General features: G+C 37.6%; 1 protein-coding gene across 4 annotated transcripts in view; it reads right to left on the reverse strand.

Annotated features, from left to right (window-relative positions):
• PARD3B (par-3 family cell polarity regulator beta) overlaps positions 1-24172 on the reverse strand; it is a 1103389-nt gene that overhangs the window by 207125 nt on the left and 872092 nt on the right. For all 4 annotated transcript variants that reach the window (XM_011949894.1, XM_011949895.1, XM_011949896.1 and 1 more), the window contains one exon: positions 21666-21776. In XM_011949894.1, the coding sequence (XP_011805284.1) occupies positions 21666-21776 (111 nt within the window). The remainder of the gene's footprint in view (positions 1-21665; positions 21777-24172) is intronic.

Genomic DNA, 24172 nt, shown 5'->3' on the forward strand with positions numbered 1-24172 from the left:
GACATATGCCAAGAAATGGGGCATGTCAGCCAATCTGCTTTGATTCCAACATTTATTGAGTGTTTACTACGTACTTAAAACTGCACTAGGCTAGATGAAAAGGACCAGGGAAACACGAGTTATCAGGTGGAAGAATCACAGGCTTGTCCATCAGGTCTGCAAGCTAAGGTCCCCTCCTACCTCCAAAAGGATAGTGACCGGGTCTTCCTTAACAGGGGTCCAAGCCTGAGGTGAGCATCCTTATCATCTGGCCTTTGTCCCTCTACCGCATGCACACTGAGGACATGCATGGGCCGGGCCAAGATCTGCCTTAGGCAATCGCCATAAGCAGCCATCAGAGAAGGTCCGACAAGCTGATCCAGATGATGTCTGCTGTGTCTATGGTGATTCTGTCAAAGACTGTTGTGCAGTCAGGGGACAAGATAACTACCAGGAATGACCTCATTCCTACTCCACTGGACGTCGAGGAGAAAGCTTCTACCATGGCTATTGGTTCAAACCTGGGTGTTGCGGAGTATGAAGGAGGCTTTTATAGATGACCATATGCTACATGCACATGGTTTTGAGAACTACAGTGAGGATGTTTCATTTGTTAGGACAGGCAATGACTATTTGTCCCTGGGAGCCTACTGTCTGATCTACCTTCATTTGTCCCTTCGCCAAGACCAACAGACAGAAGCTAAGCCTATTCTTTTCAGAGCCTATTCTCAGCCCTGACCATGGCATTCCATCACTCAGCTGGCCCCTATTCCTTGGCCCACCTAGTGGCCCTTTGCTCCAGGTTTTGCTTGTAATTACCATAGGAAATCTCTTCACATTTGAAAAGAGACTTGTTTTATTTCCTATTGGAACCGCAAATTGCTAACGGATCCATAAAGTGTTGGAAAGAAGGGAGGCCTTGGCATTTTTTAATTTGTGGTTAGCAGGGTACTGCAGAGGTCTAAGTTTTTAGATGTGGGGAAACCTCCTTCAATTACCGGCATTACTACCCAAGATTTAGATTTTATTCAGGCTCTATGTAACCACAGTAAGGAAAACATACTTTTTAAAAGGGAGGAAGGGTGTGGCCAGTTATCTCCCTTCATGGAGAATCCGGTCCTTAAACAGCAGCTTGGACAATCTCTTAAGCAGTAAACTTTTAACTGCTTCTCTGCTTATAACACTTCCATGTCTTCCTTAACACTTAGATAAAATCTAAGCTCCCTGTGATGATCTGTGAGGCTATCCACTTGGTCACTGCCTCCTCTGTGACTCTGGCTTATGCCATGTTTTCCTCTAGTTATTCAACTCCAATTACAAAGCTTCATTTGCCTCAGGCCTGATTAGCTCCTGCAGTTCTTTCTGCCTGAAATCCCCTTCTTGCGACTGGCTCATCACTGAGATTGAATCTTGGCATCTTAGACATTCTTCCCAGCCCCATCTTGCTATCACATTGCTCTAGTTTATTTTCTTCATACTGCTATCATTACTTGATTTTATCTTTTTTATTTACCTGTTTACAAGAATGGAAGCTTCATGGAAGCAGGGACCTTATTTGCCTCGTCTGTTGATAGAACTCCAATATCTGGCAGTGTCTGGCAGACAATAGGCACTCAATAATGTGATGATGGAAACAGACAAAGCAAGGTCTGAGAGAGAAGGCCAAGTGACAATGGAAACAGAGATTGGAGAGATGCACTTTAAAAATGGCGGAAGGAGCCACAAGCCAGGAATATAGGCAGCCATGTAAAAGCCAATGACAATGAGTCTGCAAAAGGAATCAGCCCAGTTGACATCTTGACTCTAGCTCAATGAAACTAACTTCAGAATTATGGCCTCCAAAATGTTAAGAGAATAAATTCATGTTGTTTTATGATACCAAGTATGTGGTAATTTGTTACAACAGCAATAGAAAACTAATGCTGATTATAAATGAATGGAATTGATGATGAGACCTCAACAGAAGTATTTAGGTATGCACTATTTTCATTCATAGCCTGGGTCAATATGTCATTGCTCATCTTTCCTGCGATGTAGAATTATGAAGAATGAAACCTCAGACCCTATAATATATGAAAAGAAAAACCAAATTCTGGCAGCTTTTCTACTGTGTGTCTTGAGGAGATTAAACATGGAATACGGTAGAACACAGGAGAGGAAACCTACATAAATGGCTCTAAATGTTAAACATAATAATTATATTGGAGACGTTGCAATGTACCTACATTGTGTAGGCACAGCAACCAAACCAACTGGTCCTGGCAGCTGACATCTGGAGTGTAAGAAATGGCTACCTAGAAGGAGAACAGTGAGTCTAAAACAGATGATGTTAGGCCTTTCCTAAACAAAGATATTGTCTTATCATCTCCCAAAATATATTATACAGCACACATTTTCTTTTGCTTTTTTTTTTTCTTTTTGAGACTGAGTCTTGCTCTGTCACCAGGCTGGAATGCAGTGCCATGATCTTGGTTCACTGCCTCCCAGGTTCAAGTGATTCTCCTGCCTCGGCCTCTCGAGTAGCTGGGACTACAGGTGCGCCCCACCAGGTCCAGCTAAGTTTTGTATTTTTAGTAGAGATGGGGTTTCATCATGTTGGTCAGGATGGTCTTGATCTCTTGACCTCGTGATATGCCCACCTTGGCCTCCCAAAGTGATGGGATTACAGGCGTGAGCCACAGTGCCTGGCCTCTTTTGCATTTTTCATAAGGCAAAACTTGAAAATGAGCAGCAATCTATTCATTCCCTCTCAGAAAATCTACAGTGACCTGCTTGCAAATAATACAAGGGAAGTATCCCAGAAGAGGCTCTTGGTTCATTAAAATAATCAGCATATTCCAATATGCATTCATCCCTGAAATAATAACAATTCACTTTCAATAAATTAATTATGGTTTTAATGAGCAAAATTTACATTTATATTTCTGCCTTAAGATCTTCATGGGAGGCAGCATTCTCCTCACCCAGACAGTTCCACTGAAGCAAAGCCTTTTTCAGAACAGACCTGCAGGTGTTGATGGATATGCGAACACTCTGCTATTTCAGAAATGAAAAAGTAAGGTGGTAGGGAGTCAGACAACCTGGGATAGAAACTGAGCTCTGCCACTTTCTAATTTTGTACCATGGACAAATTATTTAACCTTTTTATCACCTGTAAATGACAGATATAATAGTCCCTACCCCAAAGGAAGAAGGCTAAATGACCTAATACCACTAAAGCTTAGAAGAGTGTGGCTGGCACATAAATAACAATTGTTAGGAATAACAGTAACAGTTATCCACATCTGAGACAGGGGAGATGAGAGAGCAGAGAAGAGAGACACTTATGCAGTCTTCACATGCACACACCACTAGTAGCTCTTGAAAAGCATAAACACAGCTCCTTTTAGCTCCTTCTCAATTCCACCTGGAACCCTGGACAGAGAGTAGACACTTTTAATCAATGTTATACAACCCTGATTGGCCAGAATGCTCAGGGGATCAGGTGTGTTACGGTTAATTGAATTTTCTGCTTGATTGAGAGTAAAGCAGCAAATACTTTTGGTTTGAATCTCTTGGCCACAAATCTTTCAAAAATATACTGATCCTTTAATTTGTTTTAACCACATTCACTGCACAGTGTTTTTTTTTTTTTTTTGGAGAGGGAGGGACATCACTTGAAGACCATCCTTCTCTACTGCAGTTTTCATCCTGTAACCCTTGAGGTACGGAGGAATCACAATGAAGTAACTAAATATTAGCTGTGACCTGACCTCATCCATTTAATTCACGTTCCTGAGAATCCACTATGTGCCTGGCACTGGGAAGTGTTTCTTATTTCTTCCTGATTCTCCCTTTCCCTGTTTCCCTCCTGACTAGTGGAGTGTTCAGAAGAAACTGCAGATTAATGAAGTTTTGGGATAATTACCAACTTGAGAAGTTTAAAGAGAAAGTGACTTGTATGTAATATGGAACTTGTTTTTTTTCTGGCAGTCTGGGGTCTGCGTTATCTGTGTCAATAGATGCGGGAAAACTGACCTTTGGTCACCCTGGTTGGCTTCTTCAGTTTTTCAAAACTGTAAAGAAAGTTCAACTTGCTCCACCATTTTTTACTATGGTGCTTTATTAGTCTGTTTTCACACTGCTGATAACGACATACCTAAGACTGAGTGATTTATAAAGAAAAAGAGGTTTAATAGATTCACAGTTTTACATGGCTAGTGGGGGCCTCACAGTCATGGCGGAAGGCAAGAAGGAGCAAGTCACATCTTACGTGGATGGTGGCCAGCAAAGACAGAGAACTTGTGCAGGGGAACTCCTCTTTATAAAACCATCAGATCTCGTGAGACTTATTCACTATCACGAGACCAGCATGGGAAAGACCCACCCCCATGATTCAAATACCTCCCACTGAGTCCCTCCTGTGACCCATGGGAATTGTGGGAGCTACAGTTCGAGATGAGATTTGGGTGGGGACACAGCCAAACCATGTCAGTGCTGTATTACTGTATATATATATTACATCGTACTGTATACAAATGGATAGTTTGTAGCCCACTTATAAGTATAGAAATATTTTGGCCATTCTAGGCTACTAAGACTACAGTTTAAAATATTTAAATACATTTTGTATGTGTCTGCAGAGTAGATCTTTAGTAATATAAATTTATGACCTGAAGTTATCTGCCTGTCTCAACTGCTGTTTTCCCAGAAAGTTTTGCCCTAAACTTTTTACTATATTCTGTCAGCTTTAGAGAAAGAAACTGTAATAGAAAAAAAATCCTGATTGCTTGGAAAATCCCTTAGATTTTAAATGAAAATTTTCCCTGAGTCTTAAATTTCTCTCTATTAGCAGCAAAAATATCATGTATTATTGATGAGATTAAGAATTTAAATGTTTTAAAGTCTCTCTTAATTTGCTGCACAGTTAAGTTGTCCTTTATAATTGAATCTAATGATTTCATTGCAAGTGTCTGGAAATACTGGATGATAAAGAGGGTCTGTTCTATTGTCCCAGCTAAAACACTGTTTTCTCCTGGCTGCCTTCTCTGTGATAATATAGCATTTTTAAACCCCCTTTCAGCATTGATCACAGTCAGCTTTATTAGCATTAGTTGTGTGTTGGTCTCTCTGCTCTCTTCTTAATCATGAACTTGTTGAGGGCAGGGACTAAATTGTGTTTTACACATCTTGCCATTTCCCTCATGTGCCTAGATGTTCAATTAATATTTGCTGAATGATTGAAGAGTTCAGGCCCAAAATAATTAAAAAGTCAAAAGTGAATCATAGCAGAAGATATCTACCCAAATTCTCTAAGTGGAAAATTTCATATAACTTCAATTTAACCTCAGATTCAAAGGTGTGACAGCACATCTCAAGGAAAAAGGTCCAGGGACCTAAAACAGATTACGTTAGTTCTCCAGATGATCAAAAGTATGAAAATTCATCAAAATACACATCTTTCTTATAAGCTTTTCGGCCTGCAATTGGGAACTATTCCACTGAAGTGACCAAGTAAAGGTGACCTTTCATATGAGAAAATGTGAAAAACCAGGAAGGAAGAAAAAAAGACACAAGAGAATACAAGATGATATAGATTAACAATAGTTTATCCAAGGAGTACTGCCTATTAGGAAAACACATGCTTGTTAAATTTTCAAGTGCACACAAACTGGGTGGGACACAATAAAGACCTCCGCTGGGGGTTCCCGGAGAAGGCCAGCTTCCAGAGGAGCCCCATCTGCAGGGTGCCTACAACTGCTAAATGCAGAGCAGATTCAGAAACATTTCTGTTTCAGTGAAGGGTAAAAGGGGCTGGGTTGATCTTGCAAGGAAGGCTCCAGCCTGTGGAGATCAGGCTGGGGGCCGTGAGGATGACATACAAAAAGAGGCATCCAATAAACTATGAGAGAGACTATGTCACTTTTTGTGTATGGAGACGACAAGTCTGCTCTACCCTCTGGTGATCTCTCAGGTATTCCTCCTGAAAATAAAGGTTCAGTTGTTCCCTTAGCTTGAAGGTCCAACGGAATATATACCTGGGATTGGAGGTGCAGTTGTGAGCTCCTTGTAAGAAGACCAAGAAATCTTATTTCTCCTTAAAAAAAATTAATCCTTGAGTCCTTAGCATCTATTACAGTACTTGCACTACAGTGGATACTTGCGTGATTTTTTAAAATGTATCAATCATCCATAAAGGGGCATAGTTTATATGACATCAGCCTTATTAGCATGTTGCCTTAACTCAGCCAGCCAGCTGTATTCTTTTCAGAAAATTAACAAATCCACTTTTGGGCTCCCTGCTCACCTGCAGGCCCAGGGCTTAGCACATTGTCAGGGATGAAGACATATGCAAGGAGGAGTGGTGCCTTCCCTGCAGATGTTCCAGTCCCTTTACCCCAACATTTTTCTTGATTGCTTTTCAACATCTCCCTATTTCTCCAAGAACCTAATTCTCTTTACTGGTATCCTTTTATACAGCATGAAAACAGGTAGTATGTAATCATTCATTTAACTAAAATAATACTTTTCCAATTCATTAAGGAATGGTTACTAGATGCTCACAAGGGGATATAGTAGGGTATTACCAGACACTGTTAAGCCTATATACATATTATTGATCTATGTAACTATGTCACACACAAAGACACACACACACATGCAGGCACACTCATGGTCGCATTAATGATATTCTCACAAACAAGAATACTTTCAGACAGCTAAGCTTTCTTCATACCAGAAGCATGCCCTCAGAATGTCACAGAGTAATAAAATAAAACCCCCGACTCCTCAGTTAGACTATGCTTGAAACTGTTTCTCATATTCCTTCAGATGAAAAAAATTCCCTTCCTGTGTCATCTGATTATAAGGTAATGTAAAAATGAACGTGTAAATAGAATCATATACATGTCTACATAGTTTCACATGTTTTCAAATGCCCTAGAAAAGTTGTAAAAACATACTACATATTTTGGGTTTAATCTGTGATAGTTGGAGATCTTCCTCAAATTTCCTGTGTCAATTGGCATGATTTTAGTAAAATGTGTTTTTGCTGCTTAGAGGCAAAATCTTTCAGCATATCTTTGAGAACTTAAATTCCCACATTGGTTCACACATCATATTGGTTTATTATGTCACAATTTAAAAAAAAAATTCTTTGAATTGAGGCACAGTCAAGCTTATGTGAGCAAGAGCAGTATGGACCAAGGTAATTGATATCTGTAGGTGGTTATTTCAAATTGATCAATGAGGATTGCACAACTAGCTTCAGTAAAATGTGTTTATTCCTCTGAATATTTTTCGTTCGATGGCATGAATTGGTCACTGATGATATTAGGCATCCATTTTTACCTTAAGTCATATACACACTTGAGGCAGTGAATATTTTAGCATAATGTCAGTTTTCTTGGCATTGGATTTTTGTTTGCTGGTGAGATGAGTTATGCTTCCTCAAGAATTAAGTGCTCATTTCTTAACATTTTGTAAAATGTTCTGGTTTCCTTTAATACCTTTCTCTGTAAGGCTTTACTTCTCTGTCCATCCTTTAAAATAATTGGTGAGGTAAATCTATAATTATTGGAAATAGAATTGACTATCAAAACTAGGAAAATTATTTTGCCACATTTTAAAGTTGCTGTGTGAAAATATCCTGTATAGAAGCTATGATCTTGTTTTTCCGAAGTGGAATATTTAATGGTCATTGCAGATTTTTTCAATATGCATTCATTTATGTGACCATTACAAAATGCAGTTCTAAAATTTAAAAGTCCAGCTAGCAAATTATCCTCTTTTGACTTTCTTATTACATCCACTATAACCAGATTAAAAACATATGAATTATACCATATCTTGACTCAGTGTTTTTTTTAAAAAACAAAGTCAACCCACTAAAATATCCTTTGATGCTCATTCAGCTAAAATCTTACTTTTTTTTTTTTTGGCAAAGGTGCATTATTTGATCTGAAAATATCTTTAAGTGCCTAGAATATATATTTTTAGCACTTGAAACTTTCTTTGGCAATCACAGCCTCTATTAGAGACTGTGAAACATTTTAGGATTATTGAACAAATATCAATTATGTCTATGTCCTCAGTGTCAATCTAGATTGGAAATATGCCATCTTTTACATCTTCACTAATAGAATTTTTAATTAGCTGTTGATGCTGTCAATAATAGAGCCCACTATTATTTCAAGAAATGATTAGTATAAGCAATTCCTCATCTACTCATTTGTTCTTTACTTTAAAAAACTGATGCATACTACTATAATCAAGGTAATTTTTAAGGAGGCCACTATACTTTCAAAAATAAGCAAGAATGTTTGGCAAGATATTTTAACAGACAGTTATTCTTTTCCTACTGATTATTAAAATGTTGTCAGTTTTTGAAATTATCTAAGTAACTTATTCAAAATGTAATACTGTGTTATATTTTTAAGTCAACCAGCACTTTACTGAATATCTTCTCTTTACTGAGATGTAAGAAAATGAAACAAGTTACAATCTATGCTTCAAGAGAATTAGGACTTAGACATGAAGAAAAGACAGGTAATTGCAGGAGAGTACAGATTAGAAATATTTTGTAAGATAAAGGCTCTAATGTAATTGCGATGTGCACTCCTAATCATGGACTTGGAGTTTAGTTCTATTGCCTCCTTGAAAGAGTAGCTTGATGGCATCTGATACATCACAAAGGGCTGTTGCCATTTTTCATGATTCTCCATTTACATTAGTTTTTTATGCCTGCCCCCAAAATACAATCAGCACCATGAATTCTGACTGAATCAGATCAAAATACAGCACAAAAATATCCTCATTTGACAAAGAATAAGCCAAGGGCAGTGTGTCTCATCCATATAACCAAATTCAATTTTCCCTAAAAAGGCGTATCTTCCATTTTAAAAGGTTAAAATAAATGATACTTAAAAATAATTTCAGCTGATTAAATTTAAGTCAATGAAAGAGGATGGGGACACAAGCCCAATTTGAAAACAAAAACAAACAGCCGCTCTCTGGGCCCATAGCATTTTCATTTCCCTGTGAAGTGGATGAAATTTCATTCACTTTAAGGCTGTGTCTCTCAGGATCTGGTTCAGCCACAGGGAAACAAGTGTTGATAGTCCTGATGCACTGGCCACTATGCTTCAGTGATCCATTTCCACTGTCCTACTGCCAGTTACAAATAACCTCATATTTCTTGACATCATGTCATAGCCCAGGGAAAGTCTTATATCTCTAAATGCTATAGCTTTGTCAACCATTGATTTAGCCTATTCTGCTCTTAGTTCCATTGTAGCTATTATTCACTTGAAAAATAAAATTAAAATCAGTACGGTTTTATAGTTGTTCATTCATTCATCCATTATTCAGCAACTACTTATTGAGTGCCTATTCTGTGAAACATAATGTATTTTAGATGCTGAGAGAAACAGAAAAATGATTACAACGTCATCCTCACCCCAAGGAAATGGTGAGGTAGTAAGGGAGAGAAGGCATGTTTGTTAATTACAAACATCTACAATTCCATGCAGAAAAATAATAATAATAATCACAATGTGTGTCTATTATGTGCCAAGCACAGTTCTAGGTACTTTAAGTATTTCATGTTATGTAAATTTTATAGGAACTCTGAAGGCTAGATACTTTTATCCTTTTTTTTTTCTTGAAATGATCAAGATCAGAAAGTTTTCTCAAAACATGCACCATCAAACAGCTAGTACAGGGAAGAGCCAGGCTTCAAACCCAACAGTTTGATACTCACGTTCATTCTCTTTCAAAGAAAGATGAAGAAAAATTGTAAGTTCACCATTTATTGGCAATCTCTGTGTCTGGTACTATTCCGAATGCTTCACTTCAGAGTCTTATTTAATCCTCACGACACTGCTATGATGTTATATACCCATTTTGTAGGTAAAGAAACTGAAAATTACCACAATCAAGCAACTTGACCCAGGATAGGTAATGGAAGAATTCTCTTGCAACTTAGGTAGTTCAGGAAGGTATAATGGAGAAAGCGAGGTTTCATTGAATTTCCATTCATTCGGACCAACCCAGACAGAGGAAATGGTACTAGGAATGGCACAGTGACTGGAAACTGGTAATCTCAAAGAGTATGAACATTCCAGATTGGCTGAGTATAGGGGTCATATTTGTCAGGGGTGGAAATTATGATTAGAAAGGTTAAATTCAGATATGTTACGACAAAGAGTTTGAACTGTATGCACTAGGCAATAGAGAGCCACTGAAGGTTTGAGAGAGAGAGGAATGACGTTGATCAAAGCAATTATCACTGATTCATTCATCTCCAACCTGTCATAATTTAATAATTTCTGCTTCAAGAAATCATAACTCCAGAAATTATCTATGTAAGTTTCTCCAAGAACATGAATACTTATATCTTCCATCTAAGCAGCTCATTGTTGTTACTGTTGTTTAATATGGTTAAGGGGGCTTTTTCATGATTTCTTGGAGAAGCAGACTTCTGTGCCACTTCTGTGCACAGTCCAAACCACTTCAGCCTCTCTAACTCTCAATGTGAGATGCTAACAAAGGACACAAAGCAAAAAGAGGCAGGAGTTAGTGCCTGGGAAAGGGGTTAGATTCCTTGGGACAGCAGTCTGAATTTCCTTCTGATGCACACTGTAAGGTCGTTAAGTAATTATACTCCAGGGAAAAGGCAGGTAGCTGGGAAAGAGTGGAACAGGAAGAAAAGGACATTTTCATCCCATTTCCTCCAAAGACTGGATTCCAAATATTAGCAGATCGGAGTTGCCACCTCCTTAATGTAATATATAGAATGGAAATGTGAGAATTTTGTGAATTTAATGACTGTGGTTACAAGTGTTTTCTGCAGTCACACGCCCTATGGACTTGGACAGGCTGGCAGTCACCCACACCATTTGTGTCCCTTCTCCCTGAATGTGTTTCCAGTGCTGCCAAGAACTGGCTGCAGCCAGCACCCCCCACACTACTGTGCTGCCATCTCATGCCAAGCTCACTATGCTTGAGGAGCAACTTCCAACCGATGATCAATAAAAAATGAGGAGAAGCTTCTTGAATGGAAGTATCTGGCATGACTCCCAGCTGGGCAAAGTCTGCGCTCAACTTGGCCTCCTTCATCATAACAGGATCCAACTCAGCAACTTTCACAGATGGTGTGTCTCAGAGCATTCTAGGCTCCCAAAGGCTACTGCATGGATTATCTGGATTTTAATTCCCAAAGCAGGTCAGTAAATAACACCGAGCACCTAGACGGAACCAGCGCATGCTTTGTAAATAGTGGTTTTAATTTTCACAACAATCTGAAAGACAGGTTTCTCATTTAACACATGAGGCTTGAAATAGTTAAGTCTGTTCATGCAGAGTCATCTTTAACCCACTCCTGGGCCTTGTAATCTTTCCACTTGGCCATGCACCTCTGTGGGGCCATCACCTACATTAGTTGGTCCCAAACATGGCTATAAATGACAATCACTTGAGAAATAGTTTCAAAATACATATCCTTAGGTTCAACTACAGACTTACTAAAATACCTGTAGTATTATATTTCTATTATATCTATCTATCTATCATCTATCTATCTATCTATCTATCTATCTATCTATCTATCTATCTATCTATCTATCTGTCTAAAATATGGTTTCTCAACCTTGGCACAAGTCATATCATGAGTCAGATAATTCTTTGTTGCAGGGGGCTGTCCTATGCAGTATAGGATGCTGAGAAAGATGCCTGTGTTCTACCTACTAGATTCCAGTAGCACCTCCCCCTAGTATGGTAACTAAAAATGTTCTCAGACATTGTCAAATACCCACTGGGTCAGAATCACCCAAAGTTGAGAACCACTGTTGTAAAAAGCTGTCCAGGAAATACAGAAAAAGCATATTCAAAGTTTGGAATTTGTAAATCACAGGCCTACGTTAGTATTTCTATGTGAAGGATATGGGGCAGCTGGAGGCTGGGTGGGGACAGGGGGGAGAAGATTCCAGAAGACAATAGATTGAGCATCCTTTCAAATCACATAGAGTTTGCCAACCTATGTGAACATGAACTAACCTTGGCCTGTCATGAAAGCTTCCCAAAGCAGGATATAACAAATGTTCAAATAAGGAAAGAAGATGAGAGACTTACAAATTTTTAAAAAATATTTGATTTACAGAAGTTTGATATATCCACAGTTTTCAGGGCACTTTCAGCAAATTAAGATTACTAGCATATTATGCAGCCCCAAACTGGCCTACAGAAAATATTCTGGGTTCACTAAACTTTTATTTATGCAAAGTTTTTTCTTCTAAATAACTTAGAAGTTAAAAAGCATTTTATCCAAACGAAATACAGAAAACGGGGGCCTTTAAGTATTATGATTACCATTTTATTTCATGGTACTAAAAAGAGAAACTATAAGAATACATCCTCAAAAGTGGCTTATCCAATGCTATGAAAACAAATAATAAAACAGAAGCTCTTATTTCTAAATTCTAGTCACCAAATGGCCTTCTACCTACTTACAGTCCCCCCAAGCTTTCACAGAAAATGCTCTTCTCAAATTCTGCCACTGCTGTATTTAATCCTCATTAAAGCAAATTTATCTGTATAGGTTGGGTATCTCAAATGTGAAAATCCAAAATCTGAAACTTTTTAAGGACTGACATGACACTCAAAGGAAATGCTCATTGGAACATTTCTGATTCAGATTCAGAATGCTCAACTGGTAAACATAATGCAAATATGCCAAAAAAAAAAAAAATCGAAGTCCAAAACACTTCTGGTTCCAAGCATTTTGGATAGGGGATATTCAACCTGTATCTCTGAGATATAGCTCTGGTATCTCTGATTGGCATAAAATCGAGTGAATTACAAAAAAATTGTGGATTATATTAAGTATTTATTTCTTTATTTAATACGTTTAAATTGCAACCAAATATCCTGGATCAGCGAAATTTAAAATTTCTTTCCACATTTTTATCAGGTCAGATACTCTAAACATTTCTGTGGAATCATTCTAGGTAATTCAGTATAATTTATTTTCAGAATGTATTCCAACAGCCCTACAACTACATACAATAAAGTAATATGTCACTCCAGGGTACATGAATTCTTTAAAAATATTTAAAATTATTTAAAACAATTTGTAAAGAGCTGGTGTACTTTACAGAAGTTTGCTTAAATGACTGTTGGAAAGCATGCCAGTCAAGTGATTCATTTTATGTATTAATCCAGCTCGGCTGACAAGCAGTTGCTAATACAGCACTTCTAACATTGATTCAAGTCCCATAAAAGGATTTTGGCTCATAAAAAATGCTGGCATGGCATTAGGATGTAGGTGTTTCCATCTCTGCTCTATAGAAATACAGTAATGTGCCAAGTTTTGTTGGTGACCGCAAGCATTTCTGAGAAGATAGGTGTTACAGAGATCAAATAAATGTATAGATATTAAAGCTACCTTCACCCCAAGCTGTGTCTAAATCCCTAACTTCTCTAAATCAGAGGCAAAGTTTGAAAAACGGCCCCTGAATAAAGAGCAGTGGGGGGGTATGGCTACTATGTCATTGTGTTTATGTTCTTTCTCTCTATTTTTAATTCTCATTCTAGGAAAGATGGATATTCTTACCTTTACAAGAGCATCAATATAATCACTGGGATACAGAAAGATCTCTTTTCATTCACTAAGTTAGTACTATGAAAAACAGAAATCTGATAGCTTCTTTCTATTAGCATAAAATGAGAACATGACCTTGTCCTGAGAAACACCACCTAGTAAGATTTTTCATAACTTCCATGCAGTGATGATACAATAAGGATCTAAAAGTAATTAACTGGATCTTTTTTAGCCAACCAAAGCCTTATTCAAATACACATTTTTATCAGCATTCTAAGGGAGCCATAAATTGGGGCATTTTGAAAAACTGGGATCTAATCCAGTCCATGATCTGATCAGGGTTCAGTAGTAATAATAAATTGGGACTATTAAAACTGGGAATCATTCCAACATTTTATTTTACCCAAACCACAGGACCTAGAAAATTCTACTGCAAAAAATAGGGATATTCAGTGACGAGTAAAACCATGCTGAATTAATCATGTGTATGTAATCATGCCAAAACATGGGTGTTTTCAACAGTTACAATACTGCCAAAGTTATTAAGTTCAGTAAATAATTAATTATTGAGAATCACTTGGCAAATTAAAGAAATCAACCTTCTGGTTTCTTTAATACATCCTTTTTTGAGTGTACAATAATGACAAAATCCTATCAATTCACTTGTTGCTGTATATATTTAGGAGCGTTATATGTGTGTAGATTACAACCAAAATATTAATTCCAGAATGTAATACTTTCCTTTTCCTTCTTCAACTCTAATAAGCATCTTCATTTTTCAATATGAACAAATGTTGGATAAACTCTAGCCTTATTCTGGTTTTCATTTCAATTTCCAGTAACATAAAAATCCTCCGTAATTAAATAAAATGCTGAGAGGTTGGGAATAGATTTTCACCCACTTGAATTCTCAAACTATAAATGGTTTCCGAATGTTTTTATATCTCTAAGATGCATTTCGTTTATGTGGGGAACTTGCAGCTGCATAATTAAATCTTGGTTTGCCAAATATCAAAAACACATGTATTGATTTAAACTAAAGGGAACAGGCCACAAGCAGCTCAGCTGATAAGGCAAGGGAGAAGTCTCTGCAGTTCTTGGAGGGCTTCCCAAAAGGAAAGAAAACTAAGAACCTTGAATTCAGACACTGAAACCGATTAACTTTCCCAAATCTTAGCTTCACTCTCACTTAGACATTCCGTTCAGGCTAGTTGTTGAAAACAAGAGCCATATGTTTTCATACTTTTCAATGCTGAAGCTGAAGAGGTTGGCTCTTTTTTTTTCTCCCATCTCCTCATGTATTCTGCTAAGATTCTAGTAAGATCTACAAAAGCAATGTTTAATTAATAGAACAAATGAGCTTCCTGCAAAATAAACTCTGATATGGTATAAGAGTAATGAAAGATTTTGGAGTATATAACTCATGTTATTAAATTTTTTTTTTCAATTTTTAGGAGAAAACTTCATTTACTGAAGTTTTACTTAAGGGTCAGTAATATGCGACTTCAGTGGAAGAAAGTCTTTGGTGTCAGTGGAGATACTTTTCCCAGGATAGTAATATTAAATTAATGATGAGGAGGCAGACATATTTTTCTTTTAACCAATCTCCACTGGATTTTTGAGACAGTATTAGGAATACAAGTATTTAGTTTGGTATTTTACAGGTTCAAGATTCTGATTAATTTCAGACTTTGTAAAAGGTTACAAACTTAGGTCTTAGAATTAAACAACAACAATATATACTTACTGACATATTAAGACAATCTCTTGCTTGCAGCTCAGGATGCTAATTTACATAATCTGAATGTGTGAAAAATGCTAATTTAATTTAGTTTGAAAAATGCTGGAAGAAATCATCTTTGAATATAACATCGGGTTCATATCTCTAGAAATGAATATGGGCCTGTGGAGCTAATCTTTTATTATGGCTAATCTCACTGAAGCATGAACAAAATGATGAGTTTATTTAATGCAGGGCTTCACTGCAACAGACTGTTTGACTTTTAACAGGAGGGGACACATCATAAGATCAGAAATCTCTTATATGAGATTAAGAAAATCCTACCACACAATCTTGAGAATGAAACTTGGGCTTATACACTCAGGTAACAATGGTGTATGGACTACCATAAACCACTGCCATTGCAAGTTCAGTAATTATTGCTCTAGAAAAGTAAAAGTAAATGCTTCCATACTTAAGATATTTAGATATTTCTCATACTGGAATATCTGGAAAGAACACTAGAGATCATCTAAAGACAAAGTAGCATTTAAGATACCCTAGAAGGCCAGGTGCAGTGGCTCACGCCTGTAATCCCAGCATTTTGGGAGGCCGAGGTGAGCGGATCACAATTTCAAGAGATCGAGACCATCCTGGCCAACATGATGAAACCCTATCTCTACTAAAAATACAAAAATTAACTGGGCGTGGTGGCACGTGCCTGTAGTCCCAGCTACTTGGGAAGTTGAGGCAGAAGAACTGCTTGAGCCCGGGAGGTGGAGGTTACGGTGACCTGAGATCATGCCACTGCACTCCAGCCTGGTGACAGAGAGAGATTCTGTCTTAAAAAAAAAAAAAAACACAAGAAGATTTTAGGTGCTATGTGGCTTAATGTACTTAGATAAGCTAACTTACATAGCTATGTATTTTTATAACATTTTATTTATTTGATTATGTATAAATATAATTAAGACAATAAAGGAAATAGATCAGTGACTAAAACTTATAAAACTCTGATCTAGCCCAATATTTACATGATGAACTAATGCTTTCTAAATGTAATCATTTCACTAGCTCCTTATTCAACAGTTCCAGTGTCAACAAACTCACTGCTTCATACTGCACCCTAATTTTAAGGACTTTTTCCTTCCATTAAGCTGAAAACTACCTCTCTTAAAATAATGCTCCATTAGTATCTTCAAGAAACAAATACATAAATAAGAAAATAAATATTAAGTAAATAATTTGTTTTCAATAAAGTAAATAAATGAATGGATGAATAAGCAAATAAACTGATAAAGTAGAATGGAATAAAATGGGTGCTACAAAACAGATCTAATCTCTCTTCCATGTGACAGGTCTCCAAGCATGAGAAATTCACAAAGTCTTGACTCTGTAAGCTGTGTATTCTCAGGTCTTTCAACATTTTTAATAAGACTTGGATTTAGTACCCACATTCTCTGTGTGAGAGAGAGGCATAGGATATTCCAGGTGTGATCTGAGCAGTGTAAAATTAGAATTATTGTTGCTTCCTTTATTTTGTACATGAACTTCCAGTAATGTAGCTTAGGACCAGATTAAGTTTTTGGCAGACATATCCACATGTTGACTCATGCTAAACTTATGCTCAACTAAAACCATCAGGCAAATTTTTCATATATTTGGTATTAAATCAAACCTTCCACATCCTGTGTATGTGTAGTTCATTTTCGGACCTAAATGCAAGACTTTACATTTATTTCCATTAACTTTCTTTTTGTTTAATTCAGTCCATTGTTCCTGCTGATTCTGTCATCGGACATATTGTCAACCACTGAAGTTTTGTGGCATCCACAATCTGATCAACAGGTCACCATCACTAACGCCGACGCTCAGCAGGCCAAGGTTAAAAATAAATTTTAATGAAAAAAATTATTCTTGCAAGCTTAGATTGATGGGATATTCATAAGTAATGTTTGGGTACCATTCTCCAATAGCTAATAATCCTTCTAGGGTTATATCATCTGATCCAGATTCCTCTGCATTATCCACAGGAAATATGACACAATGCAATTCTGATGTCTAGGAGAGCACCTTGCTCTTTGTGAAGGCTGGAGACTATAAAAGCATTTCTCAAACTCTGTACTGTTGACATTTTGAGTTGGGTGATTCATGTTTTTTGGGGAAGGTGGCTGCCTGTGGGTTATAAGATTTTTAGCTACATTGCTAGCCTCTACCCAGTAAAAGGCAGTAACTGCTCACCCCTCTTCCCAAGTTATGGCAACCAAAAATGTCTCCAGACATAGCCAAATGCCCTTGTAGTAAAATTGCCCCCTCCCATTGAGAACCACTGTTCTAGACTCTGCATTCCTCTAATCTAATCTAGTAACGCAACTCATCTTTTATGGCTTTTTGGACTTTTTCCATACATGTAGCTATAAATAAACTATCCATATATAGCAGCAAAATGGTTCCGGATCAGGAATTAGAAATGTAGATAACTTAAAATGAGATATGAAAATCAGCAAAAAACAATTAGATGAATGGGGAGAGATAATATAAAACCCTAAAATTTAGAATTGAGGTTAGATTAATCCTAGGGTAAAACAATTACAAGGATATTAAAACTTCAACAGGAATTATACGATTTAGGAGGTAACTTATAAAGACATTTGTACCTGGATATTCATCCAAGTATTATTTGAAACAATGAAAAATTGAAACAGTCTGGTCATGGTGGCTCCTGCCTGTAATCCCAGCACTTGGGAGGCTGAGGCAGGAGGATTACTTAAGCTCAGGAATTTGAGACAAGCCTGTACAATGTAGTGAGAGACCTTGTCTCTATTTTTTTTAAAAGGAAATTAAAAAAAGATAAAAATGGAAACAGAATAAATGTTTGATAATGGAAGGTAAATAATTTATTGTATATTGATCTCATAGAATATTAGGCAGTGATCAACATGACATATTTTAAAAATATTAATTACGTGGTAAAAATGTTCAACATATAATGCTATGAAAAAAACAAAATGTTATAGATGTAGGTTTTGGATATCAAGTGTTCAAAGAACGTAGAGTTGTCCCTTGGTATCCATGGGGGATTAGTTCTAGGACACCCTGTGGATATCAAAATCTGTGAATGATCATCTCCCTGATACAAAATAGAGTAATATTTGCATATAACCTATGTATATCCTCTCATATACTAATCATCTCCAGATTACTTATAATACCTATTACAGTGCCTACACATCACTTCTTTTGCATAGATTCAATGTAGTACTTGGCACAGCAAATTTAAATTTTGCTTTTGGGAACTTTGTGAAATTTCTTTTCTAAATATTTTCAATCTGCGGTTGGTTGAATCCACAGATGTGGAAACCATGGATACAGAGCCAACTGTATACGCATAGAAAAAGGATTATAAAATATTGGTAGTGGTTATGGGATTATGGTAGAATTATGTATGGTTTTAATAGTCTTTATCCTTTTTATGTTTCCAAAATTTTCTTAATGAACTGATATTGCTTTTGTAAGTTTTATATACATGAGGAGTGCTGGGGGCAAGTGATCCATATTCCCTTAGTTGAGTGAGCTAAGGTTTCTAATTTGTTTACAAAAGATTGTACCAGTAAGAAAAGACATTTCATAGAAGGCACATGAGGAATGAGGAAAATATTTGTAGACTGGGCCACTCAGTCCTTCTGAGAAAAAAATCCGTGTATCATTTTTCACTAAATAAGAATAGTTGTATGTTATAGCCAAATTCTGTTCCTCCAAGTCAGTGGTTCTCAGACTTTAGACTGCTGACAAATCACCTTGGGCTTGTGTATGGAACACAGATTCCTGGGCTCCAACTCCCAAGGTTCTGATTCTGCAAGTCTGGGATGGTGCTCAGGAATCGTCGTTTTTAACAAAGTCTTCTAATGATTCATTATGATGTAGTTGGTCCCTGGACCACATTTTGAGAAACTCAGCTATAAGAAATCATGTGGTTGAATTTGGGTTTTGTTTCCTGCCTCTTCTTTGGATAACTGCCTCCTGGATATGCACTAAAGATAGCTGTCACACACCTGTAGCCGTGTGCTGGTAAACTAGCTCTTCAAAAAAATTGTGCTATAAATACACTCACCATAGCCAATGTCAAACTGCCAATGGCTTATCAGCTAGCTTACAAAACTCTTGAAAGTTTAACAGTTGGTTCCTATAAGCTGGTACAAGCTGGCTCCAGTACTGTATGGTATATATTTTATTTAGGTGCATTAAATATTTTGAAAATGAGATATGCTAATCTAAGAGATATGCTAAATCTATTATGAAACTTATGACAGGATGAGACAAGTAAGCAATAGAATGAATCATATCAAAGAAACAAATTTCAAACATGTTAGGAGAAAAGTATAATAGCTTCTAAAACTATTTCTTACTTTATTCTATTTTTTTTCATTGCCATATCATGAAGAGTGATACACTCGCTGAGTTCTTTAAGAGTTGTGAATTGGTTTCCCATAGATGATGGAGAGCTAAGGATCAGGACTCCAGGGTTGGGAGCAATGCCAGATGTTCAGTCTCCACCTCCACCATCCGTGGCTCTCAGCCCCTGAGCTGTTGAAATGCCCTTGGTCATTAATTCTATAGCACCCAACCATAAAATCAACTCCTCAACTTCTTCCTCTACCACATGATTGAGATAATGTTGTCTCTAGGAAACCCCTATCAGATGTGTTTTATGTGTTCATGTGTGGGAAGTGGCCTAAGTGGAGGCTAATAGTATACTTCTTTCACTATTTTGACCAGACATATTTTAAGAAAATTGGATCCGAAGCCTATACAGCCAGCTGAAGTGAATTTACAGCTCAGCTTTTAAGAACAAGACTCCCTCAGGCACCTGCCTACTAAAGGCAAAACCAGAAAGGAAATGAACTCTTGCTTAAAGACATCCCCTTATTTTATGGGTTATCAATTTTCTAGCTGGCACACAGTTCCCCAGCTACTAAGAGTTTTTTTCCCCCTGTCCCAAGCAAGTATGAGCTACAAAACATGTGACGTCTGCATTCTAGCAAACAGCTCAGTTTCCTGAAGATGAGGCATGGGATGTAACCTCAGTAAGAGAAGTCGAGGGAGCAGCAAAGATCTATGATGTAGACTCCCACATAGATGCCTTTGCCAATATATGCATTAAAATCTCAGCCTGGATTACATTTTACATTATAGGATTGCTGAATATTAGGTTATGATGGAGAATATCTTTCATGTCTTCAGGATAGCTCTGTCAGGTGAATAGTCAACAACAATGTAAAACACTTGATTTCCTTTTAACTGCTCCAGTGACCTTAGAACTCAGCTTATCAACCTCTCAAAAATGAGAAAGGACTAAATAGCTTTTTTTCCTTGCTATTGAAAAAGTCAGCCTTCTCAACGGGAACAGACAACAAAATAGGGGTCAAAGGTTAACAGTAGATACTCTTGGACTGCTCTGTGCTAGAAAACGCAAGGAATAGGTATGATTTTCTTAGTACACATACTAAAGTAATAAAATCAATACAAGAACGGCCTCTTTAGAAACTATTAGAACTAATGTAACTAATAAGCAAGTGAAAAGTTGTATAAATCTGAGTACATACATGATGAAGTCAGAATCAAACACTTAAAATTATATGCTGGTTTTGTCATAATCTCAGTTTTTCTCTAAGCTCCATTTAATTGTGAAGGCAAATAATTTTCAGGAGAAATACGAATATTCAATTACATGTTTGAAAATCAGACATTTACACATCCACTTGCAATAAGTGCCAGAGTTAACATCAAAGATATGTGAAGGACCTCTTGTCCAAATGGAACATTAAGCTCCTCAAGCAGGAGAATTCAGCTCTTGCAAACCGGCATTATTCCAGCAAATGAAGCCGGCCCTTTAACAGATGGGCAACATACTCTTCAGCTTACTGATAGCCTAATAAAAGACAGTGTCTTTTTAAAGAATGAAGGACATGCACTTCTCAAATTACAGGACCCAAACAGATTCTGCAGAATAAAATTAAGAAGGTGTACAACAGCTTGACCAAAATTAGGAACAGACTATGGGAACTGGATAGTTATAAACATCAATATCCAAATGACCTTTCCTTGGGGAAAAAAGACAGAGAAAATATGCATTTTTACGGTCAAAGCAGTTGGTAGTGTGTTATGGAATTATAGGCACTGATATAGTAAAACCATGAAGCAAATTTCTTCTCAAAATAGAATAAAAATGTCCAGAAAGGGAGGTTCTTTTTGTATCACACACCTTTCCTTTCAGATCGGTGAACCCTTATACTTCTTAAAATGAAATTTCCTCAGTTGACTGTTGCAATATCTAAATTAAACCCAGACCATAGAGTCAAAGAAAATGAAGGTCTTGGCACTTCTGCTCACCTTTCACGCTCTTCTTTCATTTTCTCCAGCTCTTCTTCTCTCAGGCCACCATGCTTCAGAGCACCTTTCTGCTCAGCCTTTCCACCCTTATCCTCTTTCTTCTTTCCAAATCTAGTGAAACATGAAGGAGAAGGTTGTTAACAATAATCACATTGTGTTTGCCGTAAAGCTAAGATATTTATGGGATGAACTCATTAAGTCATACTTCTTTATTTGAAGGAAGTCAAGATCATTTTGCATAAAATGGAACTAAAAGAAGAGAATGAAAGCAGAAAAATAATGCCATTATGAAATTCCCCCTTTTCTGTCTTCTTTGTTTCCTTCTTTCCTTCCTTCTTTTCACTCATATTTATCATGTATCATACACAATATCATGTGCTTTTATGGAAGTCTGAGAAAGACAGAAACATCAGCTTGTTTTGTGATTCTTCTATGATTCAGGTTGCTTAGAGGTAGGGCTTTCTTTTTTTTTTTTTTTTGAGACAGAGTCTCGCCCTGTCACCCAGACTGGGGTGTAGTGGCATGATCTTGGTTCACTGAAATCTCCGCCACCCAGGGTTCAAGCGATTCTCGTGCCTCAGCCTCCTGAGTAGCTGGGATTACAGGTGCACACCACCACACCCAGCTAATTTTTGTATTTTTAGTAGAGACAGGGTTTCACCATGTTGGTGAGACTGGTCTTGAACTTTTGGCCATAAGTGATATGCCTACCTCAGCCTCCCAAAGTGCTGTGATTATAGAAGTAAGCTACTGTACCTGGCCAGGACTTTCTTTAAAATGTGTATGTCAGGTCTTCCTGTGATGAGATTCTGATTCCCTTTGTATGTGTCAACAAAAGGTAAGGGAGAAGGGGAAGCATAAGCACACATAATTTGAAAATTTTCCTTATTATTTAGATAGACAAACATTCAAGACTAATTATGATGACCTATTAATGCAATAGAGAGTGAGAAACTAAAGAATTATCATTAATATTTAAATAAAAACTGATCAATCTCCTAAGCAGGCTTCCTGAGCTCCAGTGTCATTGGCACTTAAAGGTAAACTCCTGGAATTATACAACAGTGCCACCAGAGGCCTTACTGAACACCTTGCTCAATGCTCTCATTTTACCAGTGAAGAACCAAAAGCTCTGAGAGGTGTTGAACGTTGACCAAGATCTCCCAACAGAGTCAGGAAAGGGCTGAGATTAGAACCCGATCTCCGCCTGTATGCTTTCGTTCATGCACAATCACTCTCTAATGCAGCCCCAGCTTCCTGAGTCAGCTCTGGAACACAATGAAAATATAATACAATTCCGCAGAAAGGGGGGTTTCTTTGGGGTAGTATGTTCTGAGCATTCCTGAGTGCCTGGGATGTATATAGTTAAATGGTCACAGTGGCAATTATGATGCTTTACAAAAACACCATATATTTTTAGTACTTTTAGGAAAATGAAAACAGCACATTTGAAATAAAAAAGACACGGCTGGGCACAGTGTCTCACACCTGTAATCCCAGCACTTTGGGAGGCCAAGGCGGGCAGATCCTGGCTGATGGTGAAACCCCATATCTACTGAAAATATGAAAATTAGCTGGGCGTAGTGGCACACGCCTGTAATCCCAGCTACTTGGGAGGCTGAGGTTGGAGAATCGTTTGAACCTGGGAGGTGGCAGAGGTTGCAGCGAGCCCAGATCACACCACTGCACTCCAGCCTGGTGACAGAGCAAGACTCCATCTCAAAAAACAAAAGACACAATTGAATTATTTCTAGGACATATTCTTATATAACAGGCATTTTTCCCAGTAGACATTTTCTCCAGATGTAATCTCTTATGGTCTTGTTACCAACAAACATGAAAAAGAAAATGCCCTGGTGCTCTATTAATAACCAGGAGAAAAAGTCACTCAGTTATGCATGATCTTTAGTTAAGGTAAATATTCTTCTTAAATCTATGTTAATCCCATTTATTATTTGCTTTTTATTAAGTAGCAGCAATTTTAACTGCATGTGTATGTTTGTGTATAAGTGTGTATGTGCATAGTTCCAATCCTATCTTTCTGTCTATCTATCTAAATAACCTGGGGAGGCCAGGCGCGGTGGCTCATGCCTGTAATTCCAGCACTTTGGGAGGACAAGGTAGGTGGATCACCTGAGGTCAGGAGTTCAAGACCAGCCTGGCCAACACAGTGAAACCCTGTCTCTACTAAAAATATAAAAATTAGCCGGGTGTGGTTGTGGGTGCCAGTAGTCCCAGTTACTCGGAAGGCTGAGGCAGGATAATCACCTGAACCCGGGAGGCAGAGGTGGCAGTGAGCCGAGATGGTGCCACTGCAGCCCAGCCTGGGTGACATAGTGATACTCTGTCTCAAAAAACAAAACAAACAAACCACCCCCTCCCCAAAAAAAACTTGGGGTGATTCCTAGATGTTTGTTTGTTTTTGTTCTTTTGAGATGGAGTTTCACTCTTGTTGCCCAGGCTGGAGTGCAATGGCGTGATCTCAGCTCACTGCAACCTCCGCCTCC

The sequence above is a fragment of the Colobus angolensis genome, unplaced genomic scaffold (genome assembly GCF_000951035.1).
Source record: "Colobus angolensis palliatus isolate OR3802 unplaced genomic scaffold, Cang.pa_1.0 Scaffold30, whole genome shotgun sequence".
In the NCBI taxonomy this organism is placed as follows: Eukaryota; Metazoa; Chordata; class Mammalia; order Primates; family Cercopithecidae; genus Colobus; species Colobus angolensis.